This window comes from Eucalyptus grandis, unplaced genomic scaffold, assembly GCF_016545825.1.
Source record: "Eucalyptus grandis isolate ANBG69807.140 unplaced genomic scaffold, ASM1654582v1 tig00008252, whole genome shotgun sequence".
Lineage (NCBI taxonomy): Eukaryota > Viridiplantae > Streptophyta > Magnoliopsida > Myrtales > Myrtaceae > Eucalyptus > Eucalyptus grandis.
Genome location: NW_024096445.1, coordinates 22,126 through 39,971, shown reverse-complemented (window position 1 = coordinate 39,971; position 17,846 = coordinate 22,126). Strand labels below are relative to the sequence as shown.

General features: G+C 41.0%; 1 protein-coding gene and 1 long non-coding RNA gene across 2 annotated transcripts; one reads left to right on the top strand and one right to left on the bottom strand.

Moving 5' to 3' along the window:
- The first annotated feature begins 1,923 nt into the window (after positions 1-1,923).
- On the top strand, positions 1,924-4,416 carry LOC108954357. Its single transcript, XM_039305806.1, has 5 exons — positions 1,924-1,992; positions 2,158-2,226; positions 2,308-2,776; positions 3,089-3,973; positions 4,133-4,416. Exons 1-5 carry the CDS (start codon positions 1,924-1,926, stop codon positions 4,414-4,416), a joined length of 1,776 nt encoding a protein of 591 aa, XP_039161740.1.
- Positions 4,417-15,705: 11,289 nt separating this feature from the next.
- Positions 15,706-17,329, bottom strand: LOC120290124. The gene is made up of 2 exons (XR_005547976.1): positions 17,167-17,329; positions 15,706-15,872 (listed from the first exon to the last, which is right to left on the bottom strand). It is a non-coding gene; the product is annotated as an uncharacterized LOC120290124 (long non-coding RNA).
- Positions 17,330-17,846: the final 517 nt, after the last annotated feature.

The window sequence follows — 17,846 nt, the reverse complement described above, 5'->3', positions numbered from 1 at the left end:
CTATTTTTAAACTTGATTGGGCTTGGGCTTTGGAGTTGGGCCATCCGGCCACTCCTCCTTGGGCTGGTCGACAGCCTTCTTGGGCTCTAATGGGCCGACTAGCTTGGCCCACCAAGCTTTAGGCTAATGGGCCCAAGGCCCATTTCAAAATTAACTCCTTTTCTCTTCTTTTTTTTTTTTTTTTTTGAAATTCTTTTTATAAATATTCTTGAATTCCAATTTTCATCTTGGCCAAAGTCTTGGGATATTTTTAGTTATTGAAATTTAATTTATGAATCATATGGCCAAGCACAAATTATTAATCTATTAAATTTAAATGCTGGACATTCCTACCGCATTCAATTTCCTGCTAGGTCGTCCTGGATACACACTACTGGAGCAGTGCCTTCAAGTCTACATCAAGCTGTGAAGTTCGTGATCAAAAGGAAGCTGGTCACTGTGTATGGCGAAGAAGGCCATCGGATTTATCAGGAGACAGCTATCCCCTATGTAGAGCCAAACTTCAAGTTCAGGTCAAGTTACCACTCATTTGAGTTGGTGTCCACCATACATGCTTCTCGAGGTTCATCGCTGCCCATTCTTGAAGTTTCAGATGCTGCCCTCATAGTGGGAAGAGTGATGGTCGGAAATGGCTTTGTTCCTAGCAATGGTCTTAGGAGAAATGGTTAAGGCATTCGAAACCCTATTGAAGCCCCTCAGAGTCCCGTTCTACTAGTTTAGGGTATCATGGAAGAGGTGGAGAAAGTTATGGAGAACAAAGATAGGGAAGGCGGAACCCGCCACCTGACAAGGGCGAGGGAGGCAAAACTCACTACCCCCAAACATTCGCGAGACATTCCCTGGTCCTCCCATAATGATGTAAGATGAAGCGGAAGTGATAGACACTCTGGGCAGCCTAACGGCAAGTTTGATTACCTGGTGAAGTATTCGGCTCCTCCCAGCTTTTATATTGATCCAGGCAACATAGTCCCAGATGGATGGGGTGGTGTAGATGACCCAACACCCTTGCAGACAAAGAACCCTGATGATGAACTAGAAGGAGTTACAAGCTTGTTCAATGACCTCATCATAGGAGCCATTGATGAAGGACTCCCAGAAGAGATGGGCTTTGGCCCACAAGAGTAACTCTTTTACTGCTTTTGCACATTCCCCTGCGTGGGAATTTTTATTGTTTCCTAAGAGATGTTTTCAATTTCTTTTTCCTTAATGATTGAGTGTTGCATTTTTCCATTCAATAAATGTAATTGATTGATGAATTTCAATAAAATTACAAATTTTATTTTGAGGGCATGATGAGGTATACCAAACCAGCCTGGTGATGATATCCAGCTGATAAAAGAAAAGAAAAATCCAAGGAGAATTCTGAGGCCTGGGCTTCATCATGCTTCCTCGTGTCAAAATGTTTCAAAAAAGGTTTTTGCCAAAGAATTTCAAAAAAAAAAAAAAAAACAAAAACAAAGATGTGGATTACTCTATTTGTCTTTCTGATTTATCTACTTCATGTTTCAAGAACAGTCTTACGGCATACAAAGGTGTGGAAATGGTCCAATCCAATGCAACAAATGTTGATATTGATGATCTTGAAGACTCGACCGAAGATTCCATTGAGATGCAGCGAAGCTGGGAACAACATGAAAAAGCCAAGGCTCTCACATCTGAGCAGACCGTCATTATTAATTTAAGTGACACTGAAGAAGCCAAGGAGGTGAAAATTGTGGCGAATCTCCCCAAAGACGAGGCTGAGCGCCTAATTCAGTTACTGAAGGAATATCAAGACATCTTTGCATGGACCTACGCTAACATGCCTGGTTAAACCTATCAATCGTGGAGCACTGTTTGCCTACTAACCCGAACGTGCTACCTAAGAAGCAGAGGCTGCGAAGAACGAAGCCCGAACTCTCGAAAAAGATAGAGGAATAGGTGATGAAGCTTTTGAAGGTGGGATTCATTGAAGTCTCGCAATACCTTGAATGGGTGCCTAATATCGTGCCGGTAATGAAGAAGGACGGTCGAGTTTGAGTTTGTGTTGACTATCGGGACTTGAACAAGGCTAGCTTGAAGGATGATTTCCCGTTACCACATATAGATGTCCTTATGGATAGTACCACTGGTTTTGAACTATTCTCATTTATGGATGGTTTTTCCAAATACAATTAGATAAGGATGAAGGAGGAAGACAAGCAGAAGACTACATTTATCACCCCGTGGGGAACTTTTCATTATAAGGTCATACTCTTCGGACTCAAGAATGCAGGGGCAACCTACCAGCGAGCCATGGTCGCATTATTTCATGACATGATGCACTAGGAGATTGAGGTCTATGTTGATGATATGATTGCAAAGACCCGACCAGGAAGAAGCCATGTCGAAATCTTGAAGAAGTTGTTCAATCGACTCCGTGAGTTCAAGCTTCGTCTAAATCCCACTAAATGCGTGTTCGAATCAACATCCGGTAAATTACTCGGATTTATTGTGAGCGGTAAAGGGATTGAGATCGACCCATCCAAGGCTAAGGCCATATGTGAGTTGCAACCTCCGTCAACGGTGAAAGAAGTCCGGAGCCTTTTGGGTAAACTGAATTACATAACTCGATTCATTTCCCAACTCTCTGAAACTGCCAAGCCGTTCTTCAAGCTCCTAAAGAAGAATGCACAAGTCAACTGGGATAATGAGTGTCAAGAAGCATTCGACAAACTGAAGCAATACTTGATGAATCCACCAGTTCTTGTCCCACCCTCGCCGGGGAATCCTTTGATTCTCTACCTCATTATTCATAGTGAGTCATTGGGTGCAATGTTGGCTCAAGAAAGTCCTATTGACAGAAGAGAACGAGCCATTTATTACCTGAGCAAAAAGTTCACTATATCATAACTGAAATATTCTGATACTAAAAAGACCTGTGCTACGCTAGTGTGGGTATTGCATAGATTGCGATAGTACACGCTACATTACCAGACGTTCCTCGTGACTGAGAACAACCCTATCAAGTACTTACTTGATAAGCCAGCTTTGGTGGGTAAGTTGGCTAAATGGAAAATTTTGATCTCGGAATTTGATGTGCAATTTATTGCACAAAAGTTGGTTAAAGGTCGAGTGATTGCTGATCTATTGACCGAGAATTCAGAAGTCTCAAATAATGATGACAGTTTCATAGATAACCGTGTCTTGAATGTAAGTGAAGCTTCATGGATAATGTTCTTCGATGGAGCTGTAAACCTATATGGTTATGGTACTAAGGCAATTCTGATATCCCCAGATGGACAACACTATCCGATAGCTACAAAATTGATATTCCCATGCACTAACAATGTGCCCAAGTATGAAGCTTGTATTCTCGGGCTTCAGGCCACAATTAAGATGGGCGTGGCTAAGTTAAAAGTGTTCGGAGATTCCACACTAATCATACTGTCGACCGTAGGTGAATGGAAGACCAATGATGCCAAGTTTCTCCCGTACCACGAGTATTTAGAAGATCTGGTAAAAGAGTTCGAGGAAATTTTGTTTGAATACTTGCCAAGGTCTCATAATCAATTTGTAGATGCACTCGTGACATTATCTTCTATGCTGCAAGTCACTGATGGGTTAAAGGTCGAGCCTCTGAAAATAGAGGTTTTGTTGAAGCCGACTTATTGTATGATTGTGACTGAAGAACCTGATGGAAAATCATGGTATTACGATATCATGAATTACATTCAAAAACAGGAATTTCCCGAAGGAAGCACTCAGGCTTATAGGAAGTACATCACGAAGATGGCCTCGAAATTCTTCGTAAGTGGCAAGAATTTGTACAAGAGATCTTACGATTTGGTCTTGTTGTGGTGTGTAGATGCAGCAGAAGCCACTCAAATCATGCAAAAAGTGCATGAAGGAGTATGTGGCCATCATATGAATGGACCCATGTTAGCCAAGAAGATTATGAGATTAGGCTACTACTGGCTCACACTGGAAAGTGACTGCATCCAGCATGTTCGAAGTTGTCATTGTTGTCAAATTCATGGAAATAAGATCAATGTTCCTCCAACTGAGCTACACTAGTTTTTCGAGCCATGGCCTTTCTCGATGTGGGGCATTGATATTGGCCTAATCAATCCTAAGGCTTCAAATGGGCATCGATTTATTTTGGTGGTGATAGGTTATTTCTCCAAATGGATCGAAGCTACATCCTTTGTAAGTGTCACTGCTTGCAATGTTGCAAAGTTTGTCAAACGTGACATAATTGCTCGCTATAGCGTCCCTGAAGCAATCATCACTGATAATGGGACAAATTTGAACAACAAACTTGTTGATGGGTTGTTCAGCGAGTTCAAGGTCAAGCATCTGAATTCGTCTCCTTACCGCCCTCAAATGAACGGGGCTATTGAAATAGCCAATAAGAACATTAAGAAAATCTTAGCTACGACAGCCGATAATTATTAAGATTGGCATGACATGTTACCCTTCGCACTGATGACGTATCGAACATCGATCCGCACTTATACTGGGGTAACCCCTTTTGCTTTGGTGTACAGCATGGAGGCAATTTTGCCTATGGAAGTGGAGATTCTTTCTCTGAGATTTTTATCCCAAGTGGAGTTGTCTGAGGCAGAATGGTTGCAACAAAGATTTGAATAGTTGAACTTGATTGATGAGAAAAGACTGAAGGCTCTCTACCATGGCCAAACATATCAACAGAGAGTAGTCAGATCTTTCAACAGGAAGGTGCGGTCGAGACATTTCGAGGTAAATGACCTAGTCCTAAATAAGTTGTTGCCGATTTTTCCGGATCTTGGGGGCAAGTTCACTCCAAATTACAACGGCCCATATGTGGTGAAGAAGGTACTTCCTGGGGGCGCCTTAATCTTGGCAGAAATGGATAGTCGTGAGTTTTCCACTCCTGTTAATTTTGATGCTGTCAAGAAGTATTATCCATGATAGAATTTGCTATGTCATGTTTTGAACTTCAAACATTTCTATGATGAAAAAATTGCTTCAATGAATTGAATTGTTCAAATTTGTTGCAAATCTTGCATTTTTCTTGACGAATTGTGTGAGATAAATTGAACGTGTCAAATGGGATGCCTTGGAATTATGAAAGGCCAGCCTTATTCCATACACTATTTCATACACTAATCCCCAGTGAGTTGTGTGAAAATTCCATGCTCGCAAGGAAAAGGTGATCTCGCAAGGGGTACGTCAACCGAAGTGATGAGAGGCATTCTTTTTCTCTATCCCAAACACTACAGGTGATCCATTGCTTAACCCCTTTGAGCCTCATACACTTATGAAGATTCTTTTTTAAATTATCCCTGTCAAGGATCATTCCACATTAGGACAAATTTGAAATGAAATGTAGGAATCTTCTTGTTCGCACTCGCATCAATCTTCGAGTATTACTTTCGCAGTGTAACTTGTACGGTAATTTGAAGTGCCTTAGGATGACGAAGATCGATTCTTTCTTTATCCTATACACTTTCATCCATTGCATAGCCCACTTGAGCCAATGAATTCATTTCATGTTAAACCCAGTTGGTGATCATCCTCCACATTGGGGCAAGGCAAAAAAGAACCATTCAAGTTGTTGGAGAAAACTTCCTTATCTGTTTTGAAGTTGACAAAACGTTTCCTTTCATCAAAGTCTAAAAACCACCAGACTCAAGATTTAAAGTCTGCCATCATTGACAGTTTTTAGACCGACAATGAAGTCTTATCCAAATGCGAGTATATCCTTAAGGATTTGATTCAATTGGTTGAAGATTATCTCACGGCTGGAGATAGCATCGTGAGGATCTATTATTCACATTACAAATAATTTGAGTAATATAGATCTGTTGATTGGCAAAGTATACTTTGGAAACCTAGAACTTGATTGTATGAACAAACATGATTGGTGGGCTATCTTCATTTTCCTTAAGTGACTCGAGATCTTCCTAATTAATTTTGTCCAGCAGGTAGATTGGAAGAACTCCTTTAGAATGTGCCAACGGTTATGAAGGCATGGAGGAGTATATAAGGAAGACGCTCTAGTTATTCGAGTGAGTGCGAGATAGAAAAATTCCAAAGTCTGAAGCTCTGTGTTCTTTGCTAGTTCATTTATTGAGCGTAAACTTACATTCAAAAGAGTGTCTAGATACTTGTGAGACCTTGAGGAAGTGTAGTAGAGACTCTACACTGTGGAATCAAGGACGTGTGACTATAACATCTCTTTTGATTCTTAAGTGAAATCCAGTCGGTGGGCTGTCAGTGCGGGAGAATGGACGTAGGCTTGGTTTAAGCCGAACCACTATAAATTTCATGTTCCAATTCTCTTTCCCTTATCTCTTTACTTAATTCGCAGTCCTATATATTATTGCAAGTCTTTTATATCTTAAGTCTTCGGTTTTCATTAAATTGAATTAAGTTGCTAAGTCTCGTAAATTTTATTTTTACACCTATTCACCCCCCTCTAGGTGTTTATACTAACACTATCAATTGGTATCAGAGCCTGTGTACTCATTTAATTGAAGTGTTTTTACTTCAGAGTTAAAGATCCATGGCTAATATGTTGGCTCCACGTTTGGTTGAAGGGCAAAGCAACACAAGGCCGCCTTATTTTGATGGAAGAATACAACATATGGAAAAACAAGATGAAAGCATTCCTAAGATCGAAAGATCCTCTGGAATGGGATGTAGTAGACAGAGGAATTATTCCTAGAGTTATAACAGTCTCAAAAAGAGGAAAAAAAGTTGTAGAGGCTAGCGACATGACTCAAGAAGAGATAACCAAGAGACAAGCTCTTGATGCAAAAGCAATTTATTCCCTATATTGTGCATTATCTCCTACTAACAAAATATCTTCTTGTGAAACAGCTAAAGAAGTCTGGGATAGACTGCACATCACTATGAAGGAACAGATCGAGTGAAAGAAACCATAATCAATATTCTGCTCAGTCAATATTAAGCCTTCAAGATGAAGTCAGGAGAATCTATTACCGACATGTTTAGCCGTTTTACAGAGGTTGTAAATGGTCTTGAGTATCAGGGTCAACCAATCTCAGAACCCATGAAGGTTAACAAATTGCTGCGTGGGCTTTCCAAAGAGTGGAATCACGTAAAGACTCAATAAGGGAAACACAAAGGATCAAGCCACTCTCTGTTGACGAATTGGTTGGAACACTTCAGTCCTATGAAGTGGAGCAAATCAATGAAGAAGAAGATCTCAAAGGTAAGAAGTCTATTGCCTTAAAATCTAATGAAGATTCTGATGTTACAGACTCTGAAGACGACATGGACGATGAAGAACTCGCCCTCATGATAAGAAAGTTCAGGAAACTGAACAAAAAAGGAAGAAGATTCAATTGGAAGAAACAAAGCTCGCAAAGATTTCAAAACAAATCAGCTGAGTATGATGAATCCAATAAAGATGTGACTTGCTTTGAATGCAAGAAAAAGGGACACATCGGACCCAATTTGTGGCATCCGGGAATTTCAACCCAAAATATTGATTTTGAGGGAAACAATATTTGACTTTGAATGGCCATAGGGACAATTACATCATCGGCCATGATATTTTATATCTTGGACCAAACCCCTTATGAAAATGTTAATTGACTATGAGAATGTTAATTGATTTTTATAAATAAAAATCAAAATCAAATGCCCTAAAGTGGTGTAGAAATTATGGGCTATTTAAATTGGACATAGGACAATTTGATAAAGAAGACTTTGTTCTTGACTATGCACTTTATAGATTTGATTTTATGGAGTAATGTCACAAAGTCTTTTGGTCATTTTATTATGCAATTAGGTATTTATTTAAATGAGGATTAAGATGTATTATTAAAAATAAACTTGGGCCATTTAAGTTTGGGCTTTAGGCCCAAGTGAGATGGGCCTAAAGTGGGCCAAGAGGCCCGGCCCATAGAACCCATTGGGCTGTCGGCGCATGGAGGGGGAGGAGGAGGAGGAGCCACATGGCCTCCAAGTGTCTTCAACAAAGGAGACACTTGTCTCCTTCTTAGGGACAAGTGTCCCCCATGCAAAATAAGATTGCATGCATATATATATATACAACCAAAAAGAGAGAGAGAGAGAGGGAGTGGTCGGTCTAGGTGCCGAGAGAGAGGAGAGAAAGAGAGAAAGAGAGGAAGAGAGGAAGAGAGAAAGGAAGGAGCTCGCCCGTCACCGCCCGCACGCCGTCCGTCCGTCGCCGGTGTGCCGTCCGTTTGCTGTCGTCCGCTTGATCTTAGAGGCAAGTTGGGACTGATTTCCACTCTTGCATGTGTGCCTTGCATGTATGATTTGTTAGTGGTGAGTTTCGGATGTTAGGGTAGGCGAAACCGAAGCAAAAATGTGCCTTGTTCTTGAATATGCTTGCTGTTTTAGTATGGACCGCCTGAGCCAGAATCTTGTGAGAGCTTGCATGCATGTTTTGAGTTCGATTTTGACTTTGATTTCTTCATGAAAGTTTTAGCCAACATCTTAAACTACAACATAATAAAATTTGGTGCAAAATGGTGGAGATTTAAAGGGGTCAAACCCTCATTCTACGAAGACACTAGATCTGGAACGTTTTTGCTGACCTTTTGGTAGATCTGTGGTTGCATATCGATTTTTATCAAGAATATCTCTTCGACTTCTTCATCAAACTTGTATATAACATCTTAAAGACTAACATAATCAAATTTGAACTAAAATGAACAAGTGTAGCCTAGTGAATCGACTTACTCTTGAAGACGGTAAATCTGGAGACGCGGTACTGGACACCCGAGACATCATGGACCCATATGGTGACTGTTCTTTAAAAATTTGACTTAGATCCATTAATTAAAGTTGTAGGGGACCTCTTTAAGTAAAACATATCCAAATTTCAGAGGAAATGAAGAATTATAAGTGGGTAAAAACTCGGTATTTCGGAGATGACTACACTGGACGTTTCGGTGTGAGAACCAGAAGCTTCGGACGACTATAGGAAATTATCTAAAACTAATATGTCCTAGAAGTCTTCATGAAAAATCTACTTTATTGTCTTATCTATAACCTGGTAAAATTTCATAATTTTCGGAGGTCGTTCGGGTATTTTAATCGAATTATTTCAAAGACTGCGCAATCTGTTTCTATCTGAAATTGCATGCTGTACTTGTGTGAGTTATATCTTCTTGTGTGAAACTCTTTTGGGCATGTGTTCTTCATGAAATTGTTATCTTATTATCTTGTCTATCACATGTCTTGATTTCATGATTTTTGAGAGGCATATGGATATTTAATTTAAGTGTTTTCTAAAATGGTACAAGCTGGAATTTTGTAAACTTCGAGAAGGCATGAAATATAGACTATTTTAAATTGCATGGACTCCATGAATTGTATTGTTATGAGTGATTGTGTCTTGCTGCATGTATGATGATGATTGGAGATGCATATAAGGATTAAAAGGATGAAAGTGATCTTGTTTGCCATTACATCATATGCCATGCTAATTTTGAGACATAAATTGATGAACATGAACAATGATAAATGAGGAAACTGTTGGAGGCGGTTGATAATGCCCCGGGAGTGTCGGGATGCCCGGTGGCCTAGTGGCGTAATTTTGGAGGGTCCTCGGGAGTTTCGAGATGCCCGGTGGTATACGGTACGTAATTCTAGAGGAGGAGGGAATCCTGGTGGTATGTCGGTACGTAATTCCGGAAGCCCTGGAGGTTTGTGCCTGGGGGGATGCCTCGCGATGCTAGTTGGGATGCGAGATGCCCGACCAGGGAGTGTAAATGCCGGATGCCCGGTTGTATCTTGGATACATGCCTGGAGGTTCCTCGTGATGCCAGTTGGGATACGAGATGCCCGAAATGTGGGGGTGCCGGATGCCCGGTTGTATCTTGGAGACATGCCCGGAGGTTACTTGCGATGACTGGTTGGATGCGAGCGATGAATTGTGGGATGCAAACATTGGTCCCTGGAAAGAAAAACTGATGAGATCCTTGTGAACGATAAGAATTGAAAATGAATCATGTGCATGGTGTATGCATATGGCATGATGCATGATCGGCTTATGAAAATAAATTGATGCTATTTGATATTGAAAATGCGATCATGAATGCATGAATGGATCTCATGGTGGTGTATGCTTGATAGCATGGATGATATGAATCATGGTTGTATGTGCACCTATGGCATGGTGATATATGCATGGTAATGATGATGGTACATGTGATATGATGATGATGATGAATGCATGGATGCATGGTAATGATGATGGTACATGTGATATGATGATGATGAATGCATGGATGCACGGTAATGATGATGGTACATGTGATATGATGATGATGAGTGCATGGATGCATGGTCATGATGATGGTACATGTGACATGATGATTGTAAGTGTATGACATGATGGTGATGACTATATGATGATGTATGTACATGAGATATGATGACATGTGCATGATATCAAGGTAAATTGTGCATGGATACTTCAATGACATGTAATGCTATGATTGTGATGATTGTGTGGCATGATGCATTGAGTGGTTTATTGGTCCTTTACCTGCTGAGTGGTTGTGCTCACCCCTTCGGGGACCAACTTTTCAGACTAGATAAGACACCTCTGCTGCCACTACTACCAAGAGATGGATCAAGTGATTGGATATGACTGTGAGGGGGAGGATAGCAAGGGAAGGAACTTTTGGACGCCGACACTGATTGATGGACTTTAAGTGTATGACTATTGGAGGAGATGACGATCATCTTTTGAAGTGTAGCCGAATATAGAAGACTACGGCATTTTGATGTACCAATGAATAATGTCCATCTGGTTTAAGTAAATAAAAGTGTACGGCTTTTACTTATAAATGTTTAGTTGGTGTGCATTGTTTTACGAATATAGGGAAGGGAATTGTTGGATGTGCTTCCGTATATAAATTGCATGGGACCGATCTAAAAGATGTAAACCCCAGGGTTGTATGGACCCACCGCAATTGAAATGGTATCGAGTGAGATGTTATTAGGAAAAGTGAATGGTAAGCGAACTGTGGCGACCCTAATCGGATCGGGGGCCGTCGAGGGGTGCCACAGCCCTTTTTGGTATCAAAGCTATGGTCTATTTGGAGTGATAATGTGCCTCAGATGGAAATAAGGATAGAATGATGCACACCATAGGATACTAACTTGAATGGTTGACTAACTTTGAACAACGGGTGATGGATATTCACTCGTAGATCCCTGGTAACTAGTGTGATGTTGCTTTTGTGTGTCAGTAACATTTTATGTTACTTATGTGACTTTAGTAATAACCTTAATTAATTATCTGACTAGTGACACCGAGTTGCAAATTATTCTTAAGGAAAATGCTTGGAAAACTGCAGGAAAGTCATGGTGCGAGCTGGAAGTGCTCATCCATCGAGGGCTGAACCCCGAATGGAAGATATCCTGCATGCATTGGCTAATATTGGAAATCTGATGGATAGACAAGCGCAGCAACAACCCGGAGTGGAACGTCGCCCTCAAGGACTGGTGGAACAATTTCTGAAGTTGAAGCCACTTAAGTTTAGTGGAACAGGAAGTCCTGAGGAGGTGGAACAATGGATTGATGGAATGGAACGGATTTTCCGGTTGTTGGACTGCAATGATGTTGAAAAGATAACCTTGGCAGAGTACCAACTAGAGGGAAATGCAAAGTTTTGGTGGAGAGCTTCGAAGGATACAATCTTTCCACCAGGTACTGATGTGAACTGGGAAGAGTTTGTTAGAGCTTTTAATAGGAAGCATTTCTCTGATTGTGCTAAGGATAGGAAGATTTTTGAATTTGTTCAGTTAGAACAAAGGGAGCTGACAGTAGACCAGTATGAGGCAAAATTTTCTGAATTATCTAGGTATGCTCCTAGGTTGGTTGAGGATCGAGAGGAAAAGGCTAAGAGATTTCTGAAAGGGTTGAGGACTGCTATTAGGAAACAACTGGTGCCTTTAAATATAAGGGATTATAATGAGATTTATGAGAGGGCACAGTTGGTGGAGCAAGAGTTAGTGAGGGAGCAATCAGAATCTAAGTGGTAAATGACCTTTAATGATGTTCGAAGAGGTAAGAGACCCTATCTTGGTCAAGGTCAGACTTGGGATGTTAAGAAAAAGAGTTACTTTGGAAATTTTAGAAGAGCTTGGAATGGCCCGATTTTAGGAAGAGCACCCTACCGGGGGTAATTTTTGCCGAGATGTGGTAGACAACATGGGCCAGGACCTTGTAATAGCCAACTGAGATGTAATGGATGTGGGCAAATAGGACACTTTAAGAGAAATTGTCCACAAAAGAGGTCGCAGCCGAATGTCAACTCGATGCGACAGGTACAACAAAGTACTGGTGGACCAAACCTACCAAGGAATCTGCAGAGGCCACCAGCACAAGGAAGGGTATATGCGGTCACTCAAGAGGAAGCAAGAGCTTGCGGAAGTGTTATCTCAGGTACGATTTCGATAGATGGATAAGAAGGCATATGCGTTATTTGATATGAGTGACATGCTTTCATTTGTGTTTGAGAAATATAGATGATTGTGAGAAGTAGGAACCAAATCTTTAGATATGCCTCTTCGTATTTCTACATCACTGAAAGACATGTAGTTATCTACGTTAGCTTGTGAGATGTGTGAGATAACCCTAAGGGAATGAGATCTGGAAATGGACTTGATAGTGATAGTTATGTATAACTTTGACGTCATCGTAGAAATGGACTAGCTCCGTAAGCAATGGACTAGGATGAATGATCTCCTAAGATAATGCTTGCCTATGCACCAAGGATAAAACCGTGAGGCTTAGTATGGGATAGGCCAAAATGGATAATAACTCTGTAAGTTAGTCCCTATCGAAACGAGACCCTCCAATGGATGTGTAGTTTGGGTTCGAACCAGGCGAAAGCTGGTGTACCTGTAATGACGCGATCCGATGAGAGCGAGGAGTGGACGCCGAGGTCAGAGGACCTGAACAAGGAGCGGCTCCTGGCAGGCTTCTAGGATGGCAAAAGGGGGCAGGAATGAACCAGACTATGAATTGAACTAGGAGGGTAGTGTTTCTGGGATAAGTCTATCAGAGTGACGTAGCGGAAGCATGGTTAAGCTTATAGAATTCTTGTTTGTGAAAAAGAAGGACAAGTCGATGCGTTTGTGCATTAATAATAGGCAATTGAATCATGTAATTGTTAAGAGTAAATACTCATTATCTAGAATTGATGATATATTCGACCAACTGCAAGGAAGTTTGGTCTTTTCTAAAATTGACTTGAGATCGGGATATCGAGTTAAGGTTAAGAAAAAGAAGACATTCCTAAGACCATATTTAGAGCTCGCTATGGACACTATGAGTTCCTAGTTATGCCATTTGGATTGACGAATGCCTTAGCTGCATTCATGGATTTAATGAATAGGATATTTAAGCCTTATTTGGATCAAATTGTGATTGTCTTCATTTGATGATATCCTGATATATTCTAAAGGACCTAAAGAACATGTGCAGCATCTAAGCGTAGTGTTGCAAGCAAGGCTTAAGAAGTGAATTATGGAGAGTGAATTATGAATTTGAGGATTAGGTTATGATCATTTGAGCTAAATAGTGACTTCCTATTAGAGGATTTCATTGGAAGTCTTGATGCATTACATGGAAGCATTTAGTATGAATAGAATGATCATGGAAGTCATGAGTTTGAGTGGTCATATGAGACATGAAATTATTTGAGGTTTATATGTTGGAATAATAGGTTTAATCGATGATGGTCAACTTTTAATTTTAGGTGATGATCTTAGTTTGAAAAGGTTTTGTGGAATTAGTGAACATGATCATTTGTGGTTATAATCTTTCCAAGGTGAAATGGTGGAAGTTCAAATTGTGGATTTGATGAATGATTAGTCTAAGTGATGATCCTTTAGGATGAGACATGAGATATATTCGATGGAAACTAGACAAGTTTTATTTTGGTGGATTGTCGATCTTTGAATTGAATGAGTCTTGGTGGACTATCGATATTTGAATTGAAGGAATGATGCTATATTTTTGGCTTGAATTTATGTTGCAGTGAAAGCGTAGTGAATGTCTTGTTGGACTGAACCAAATGAGTTGTTAATGGTGTCGATTTTGATGGTTCTAGGCTTGAATTGATGGTGACAAAGGTATAGGGATAATTCAGCTAAATGGTGTGTTCGATTGAGATCGTTAGATATACCAAGAATGGAAATGAGATCATGTGACGATGGATTTTGTGCAAGGATTTCCAAGGACATCAAGTAGCCACGACTCCATCTAGGTGATAGTAGATCACTTGACTAAGTTTGCCCATTCCCTAGTAGTTCGCGTAGATTATCCGATGGATAAAATTGCTGATATACATGTAAGCCAAGTGGTACGATTACATGGTGTTCCTGTAACTATCACGTCTGATCGAGACTCAAGATTTACTTCCAACCTTTGGTGAAGTCTTCAAACCGCCTTAGGGACGAAGTTCCCATTTAGTATCGTTTTTCATCCATAGATGGATGGACAAACGAAAAGAGTGATCCAAGCATCAGAGGACATGTTAAGAGCTTGCATCCTTGACTTTAAAGGAAGTTGGGATGAAAAGTTATACTTGGTAGAATTTGTGTATGACAATAGCTTTCAGAAAAGTAGAGGCATGGCTGAGGAATTGTCGGCGGACCACTGGTCACATACTCGACCATGAAGCCATCAAAGTGGATGAGGAAGTAAGGTACATTGAGGAGCCTGTGCAAGTATTGGATCGAAAGGAACAAATTCTCAGGACCAAGAGAACTCCATTGGTTAAGATATTATGGCGATATCATGATGTGGAGGAAGCCACGTGGGAAAGTAAAAATGAGATGAGGGAAAGGTAGCCTCACTTGTTTAAGGAGACATAGGGAATGTCTAATTTCGAGGACGAAATTCTCTAAGGAGGGGAGAATTGTGGCATCCGGGAATTTCAACCCGAAATATTGATTTTGAGGGAAACGATATTTGACTTTGAATGGCCATAGGGACAATTACATCATTGGCCACGATATTTTATCTCTTGGACCAAACCCCTTATGAAAATGTTAATTGACTATGAGAATGTTAATTGATTTTTATAAATAAAAATAAAAATCAAATGCCCTAAAGTGGTGTAGAAATTATGGGCTATTTAAATTGGACATAGGACAATTTGATAAAGAAGACTTTGTTCATGACTATGCACTTTATAGATTTGATTTTATGGATTAATGTCACAAAGTCTTTTGGTCATTTTATTATGCAATTAGGTATTTATTTAAATGAGGATTAAGATGTATTATTAAAAATAAACTTGGGCCATTTAAGTTTGGGCTTTAGGCCCAAGTGAGATGGGCCTAAAGTGGGCCAAGAGGCCCGGCCCATAGAGCCCATTGGGCTGTCGGTGCATGGAGGGGGAGGAGGAAAAGAGCCACATGGCCTCCAAGTGTCTTCAACAAAGGAGACACTTGTCTCCTTCTTAGGGACAAGTGTCCCTAATGCAAAATAAGATTGCATGCATATATATATATACAACCAAAAAGAGAGAGAGAGAGAGGGAGTGGTCGGTCTAGGTGTCACGCCCCGATCCTCGGCTGCGCGCCCATCCCTTAACTGGTCGATTTACTTGCGACGTCCCAGGAAGGTCGCCGACCCATTCATTTATATACGCATGCGGAAGCTTAATAAAATCCCCAGACAATCAAACAATGGGATAGAAAAGTAGGATCATATTTTTCAAACCAAGACAAGTCTTTATAGACAAACTGGTTAATTACAAACTTAGGCTGTTTACAAAATTAATGGCTTATCAAAAAGGGGACTGTCTTAACATCCACTAGTCAGACCCATTTGCCGAATCTTCAGCCTCCACCTTCCGAACTTCAGGACTTTCGGTCCTCCACGATCGTCATCTAGGAACCTGAAATATTTTCCCCAAACCGGGATGAGACTATGTCTCAGCGAGTTCTACCCCACTAAGACCCAATTAGGAAGCCAATACGCCATAAGGGCTGCCTAAACACAACACAGGTCAAAGGGCTTACCTTGGCATCAGTTCCTTTCCTGCACATTAGTTTACTCAATAATATTGATAACTACAGCAATCAATCACATTCCACCAATCAGATCGACTCAGCGATCAATCAACTTAATCGATTACATGTCACCACGACCTTTCCCTGGTCGGTACATTCAATACTATCTATAAAGTTCGACCATAGTCTAGGACTGCTCACCCAAAGCTGATAATAGATAGCATAGCTCGCGCAAAGCTGATAGATTAGGGCCCCCAGGCCAATTTAGTATACTATATATGCTCACCCAAAGCTGATAATAAGGTATACTGCTCACCCAAAGCTAACATATCGCCCGTAGGTCAATATAGTATACCGGTATACTGCTCACCCAAAGCTGACATATCGCCCGAAGGTCGATATAGTAGACCACTCCAACCATATAGTCAATTCCTCATTTTTATCATTCACGATAAATAGCCGTGTGTGGGTACACGGTTGGCCTTAGCCAAAATATAATAATTTTACTTAAAAATATTTCACAATTTCATCAGCCCATTACATATTTTTGGCGCATTAAACCGACGCCCGGTTATTTCTCCATTAATAACCAAAATCATATAATTTAGGAATAAATCCTAAATTCACAATTAATTCGATTCAGCACAAATTAACGCTCAAATAAATAAACGGACTGCACCGCGATAATCAGCACGGAATTTCGGTCGTCGGCCATCTAAATCTTAATTTCCGAAATTTAACTAATTAATTAATTAATTTCGAAAATTAATAATTAATTACAATAAATTCAATTTAGCTCAAATCGAGCTCAATTAAATAAACGGACTTCACCACGATCATCAGCATAAAATTCCGATCACCGGCCATCCCGGTCAAAATTTCCGGAAAATAATAAATAATTAAATTTATTCCGAAAATTAAATTAAATAATATTATATTATATTAAGATAATATTCGAAATAATTATTTAATCCAAAATAATTAATTAAGGCTTAAACAAGATTACTTTAATCCAAACATTTACTTAGCCTTAATTGATTATCCACTCAACTAATCGCATCTCTTAATCCACTTAACATTTAAATAAACTAATCTAATCACCTAAACCTACTTAGTTTAATCTAAACACCCCTTAAACGTGATTAACCTACTAAGCGGGGATTAGTGAGTTAAACTCACCCGATTAGCGATCCGAGCGGCTCAAATCGACGGGGACGCCGAGGGGATCGATTCACTCCAAGGCGGGCCTAGCTTCCGGGGTCGGGAAGCCGGCCAAAACGGGCCACAAAGCCGCTGCCATACCCATTTTTCTAGGTGCTGTCCGCTGCTGGTTGAGGACGAGAAAGGGGCTGATCCAAGTTCGGTTGGGGCATGCAAGGGCCAAGAGGGGTTGAGGGAGTCTCGGCGGGCTGAGGCGGGGGTGTACGGTGGCCGGAGGGGCTGAACCGTGGCCTGCGCTGGCCTGCGAAGCTGCTGGAGGCGAGGACGAGCAGGGACAACACGGCTGGAGAAGGACGACGGGCAGGGCAGCTCGCGCGAGGAGAGGCGGCAAACGGTGGTCTGGCGCGACGGCGAGGGAGTGCGACGGTGTGAGGGGCTGATTAGGTTTCTCCTCTGCAGTTTTCTGGTTTGCAAAGACACAAACGGGAGGAAGAAAGGAGCTGGTCGGCCGGCGCGGGAGGGAAGAGAGGGAGGCGGAGGCGCGGCTGGACGTGCAACGGCCTCCGGTGGGCTTACGGCGGCGTTCCGGCGGCTGCTGGTTGCTGCTTTGCGGCTTCTTCGGCTGGCTGGGTTTTCGAAGAAGAAGAAGATGAAGAAGATGGAGAGGGGCCGAAGGAGTCGCACGATTGGGAGAGGGA